The sequence below is a fragment of the Elephantulus edwardii genome, unplaced genomic scaffold (genome assembly GCF_000299155.1).
Source record: "Elephantulus edwardii isolate Elephantulus edwardi_28Jun2011 unplaced genomic scaffold, EleEdw1.0 scaffold00195, whole genome shotgun sequence".
In the NCBI taxonomy this organism is placed as follows: Eukaryota; Metazoa; Chordata; class Mammalia; order Macroscelidea; family Macroscelididae; genus Elephantulus; species Elephantulus edwardii.
In genome coordinates this window covers 1,292,064-1,295,845 of record NW_006399945.1, presented here as the reverse complement: position 1 = coordinate 1,295,845, position 3,782 = coordinate 1,292,064, and the positions used below count along the sequence as shown (strand labels likewise).

Here is a 3,782-nt window from a genome sequence, read left to right as displayed (position 1 = left end):
GCTGCGGGCGTGGCCGTGGGCGCGCGCAACGGGCGCGCGGTCCCGGGTAAAAGAAGAAGGAGGGGCTCTGGGGGTGACGGTGCTGGAGCCGCTGCTAGCGTCAGGGCGAGAGTCGGTGGCCCGGCCCGAGGAGAAGGTGGGCTAGAGACCAGGTCAGGTGCCCGGACCCTCCGGACTCAGCCCCAGACCCGAGTAGCAGCGGTTTCTGGTTTGGTGGGGAGGCGCTGCCAAGCCCCAGGAGGGGAAGATGTTCAACGTGGAGTCGGTGGAGCGGGTGGAGCTGTGCGAAAGCCTTCTCACTTGGGTATGTCATGAACGGCTGGGCGGGGGAAGACCCCTCGCCCCCAGCCTCAGGCCTCTTTTCCGGGATCCCCCGATGCTTGTCCCGGGGGGACGAGAGCCGAGGGCGGCGGCACCGTCACATCCGGGGCCTGGGGCGGGCGGAGCCGGGGGACGCCGGTTGCAGACCGCGTCTACACCCGCGGCCGGGCGAGGGTCGGCCTGGACGGGTCTGGTGGTGAGGAGGAGGCTTGGCCCCGGGTCCGAGGGAAACTTGCCAGGCTTGAGGTGTTGGCTTGCTCTCCGGGTGGAAACCGGCTGAGTGGAGGCTAATGATGGGGTGCAGGCGACACTGTAATTAGGATTGTTGTTTGCAGCTGGTGAGGCTCCGGCTTCACTCTTGTGCTTCTAGTGACACTGTAGCATTGCTTGTCCTGCGTTCGGCGCAGCGGCTGGAGGAGGCTCTAGGGACTCCTGGTTACGACACTCCTCGCCTTTGTTGTAACGTTCGCGGAGGATGGAGGGTAGCCCCGGGATGAGCCCAGTCCCCTGGAAGAGGAAAGAGGACTTTTAAGGGAACCCGAGACGCCGCAGGGACTGGGGTCCCAAAATAGTTTGGGCTAGGAAAAATACGGAAGATCCCTCAGTGCGACAGAAAATTTAAAATGCGAAATGCATTTTGCCAATTAGAAAGTAAGTGGTGTTAGAGGTACTTATTAGAGGTGAATTTTTATGTAACTCTGAAAGGCATATGGGACTCAATAATACTAAAGGTTATTTTGAAGCAACATCGTGGCATTCTTAATTTAGAAACAATCCTATGAAATTCTCACATTTTAAATATATGCATTACATTCTAATGCAAACGGAGGTGCCTTTAGAGCCAGAGAGTAAAAATTGTGTGTTTCTCAAACCAGAGTGTCAGTGTCAGTGTTGGGGGAATTATTTAAGGGGATATGAAGAGCCACAGGATAAACATAGCACTTGTTTCTTGGACATTCGTTTTATTCAATAACAACTTAGAATATACCTTCTATAATTTAAAAAAACCAACTCCACGAATGTTTTTGTATGAGACAGAAAATTTACATTAACTGAAAATACAAAATACAGAAACCCAGCTATTTTCAATGTAGCCCGTTCTGTGGGTGATTTGTTCAGGTCCTTGGAGCATAAATACCAATCTCCTGTGCTGGAGCACTGGCGGAAAGGTTGAAAGCATCATTGGTGGTAACAAAATCTATTGCAAATAGAATCTGAGGTTTTAATAATTTGTTAGGAATAAATCACATTTTCAGTAAGCTAGAATATGTATGTTAGTAGAGCCCAATATAGTCAATAGCACGTTATTTTAGAGCATTCTGAAGACTTTTAGGTTGCTTGCAAGACTATACACTAAGCATATTGCTTACAATTTGAATGGAATGAATGGAATGTTCCAAAATCAGGCAAAGAAGATGTGTTGAACTGCTGCTGTATTTTGGAGGAGGGAAAGATTGACAAGCAGCAAATCTTTACTAGGCAGGAAAGAGATAAAGGAAAGAATTACCACATTCTTTGATTCTGTGGAGAAAAAGTTTTGGCTGAGGTCATCAATAGAAGGCTCAGATTCTTAAGATTTTGTGTTCTGCATTTGTATGAATAGTACCTTCCTCAGTATTAGAAAAAGGTATGAGGGCAAAGATGAAGTTCATTGTAGGTGAAGTAGGGATACATTATTTAAAGTTGAGAAAGAAAAGCCATGAAAATATATATTATTTGGAAATCATCCACAAAAAGATAATAGCACAATTTATTTGAATGAGAAATGCTAATAAATATAAAAAAAACCACAAGGAGCAATTTGAAGAGATACTAATAAAGCATATGAGAATCCAGAATAGTAAAGAATCTGAGAAAAGGTAAAAATTAAAAAAAAACTGGAATAATAATTCATTTTATCAACTGCAGAGAGAGGCCAGGGAAATGCTATTGGAAGTCTCCCAGGAACATTTTAGGAGATTGTAGATTCCCCATGGCAGAACTGAAGGGTAGGGTCCACATAAAGATGAACAGTTCTAGAATTTGGAAACATTTTAAAATGTGTATCAAACTATTTCAAACCATATTTGAGTTTAAATCTAGGTCTATTTCCTTTTAGCTTTTATACAAAACCCAGTAAAGATTGATAAGAAAAATACTTCAGGTAGCTGAAAATGGACATTTAATTTCATGTTCTTTTTTTCAGAGGCTAGGTTAATGAGGAACCCAATTCCAAAACTATAAGAGAAAAATATCAAACCAATATACTCTAGTAGAGAATTTCTCATTTAGATAGTTTCTTTTATGTAAGCTTCCAGGTATGTGGATTTCTTTGCACATAGTAAGTTAGACACAGCATGTTAAAAGGTGACTATGTGGTTTCTTTGCACACAGCCAATTGGAAGGTGACTGCAATGCTCAGCAAAATACAGACAGCTGTCAGTGACAGAAAGGACCCAGGAACTGAAAGTTCCATCTGGCGATTCAGTCTTTAGCTGCCAGCATTCTAGTCCCCAAGAACTTCCACATTCAGTTGTGGAAGCTTATACTTACCATCCTGAATATAATAGAAAAGTTTCTTTTCATTGTATAACATTTCAGTTAAGAGAGAGATATTTTACATTAGTAGTCATCCCACTAGAAATTGTTAATGTGAAACCTTAGGTACTTTAAAGGTAGGACTGTTAGTTACCTATGTAGAATTCAATTCTATGAAACAAGTCCCTGCTCTGCATGCAGATAAATTGCAATTGTCTTAAGGAGCCTAGAAACTCAAGAACCACATTTCACACACTACTGCTGAAAGAGGAATACTAATGAAAAAACAAAGTATCATCCCAAGAACAGAAACACTCAAGCTTACATTCCAAACCAAGTTCATGCAGCAAGAGCAAGCTCAGCAGGATGTGCTTGAAAATTTCCACTCTACCTCCTCTCCCCACCCTCTGAGTCAAAATGTATGCCTGCCTTTTAGAAATATCTGCCCTGCCCATTGCATCTATCAAGCCTAATTCTTGAGTTGTGCATGGATCTCAATGAAGAGATTGCACTTGCCCACCTTTTAGATGCTGCCAGTTAATGGTGAGTTATATGAGAAAAGAATCATCACATTAGAATCAAATGTTTCTTCTGGGAAGCCCACAGATATTAACACTTCCTCATAATTTTCATACTATTTATTTAACAGCCAATAAAATGCATGCTAAAATTAGAGAGGGTGTCATTTCTATGATGGTGTCTCTCCATTTGGAATCCTGATGGTGCCATGGCAAAAAGCACTCACAAACGAAGAGGTCCACAGTTCAAATGCACCAATCATTCCATGCGAGAAAGATGAGGCAGTTTGTTTCTGTGATGATGTATAGCCTCAGAATCCAATTCTGCTGTGTCCTATTAAGTCACTTTGAATTTGGTCTCTCCAGTCTATTTTATACTCTGCTTAAACTCCATTCAACCAAAACTTTTTGTCTTCTTTTTTTTTT

The 3,782-nt window shown here is 42.6% G+C and overlaps 1 protein-coding gene across 1 annotated transcript in view; it reads left to right on the top strand.

Moving 5' to 3' along the window:
* Nucleotides 1-117: 117 nt before the first annotated feature.
* The window catches only part of HOOK3 (hook microtubule-tethering protein 3), a 121,739-nt gene continuing 118,074 nt past the window's right edge, over nucleotides 118-3,782 (top strand). The window contains exon 1 of the mRNA XM_006896977.1: nucleotides 118-304. Coding sequence (XP_006897039.1) covers nucleotides 248-304 — 57 coding nt within the window. The 5' untranslated portion in view covers nucleotides 118-247. The remainder of the gene's footprint in view (nucleotides 305-3,782) is intronic.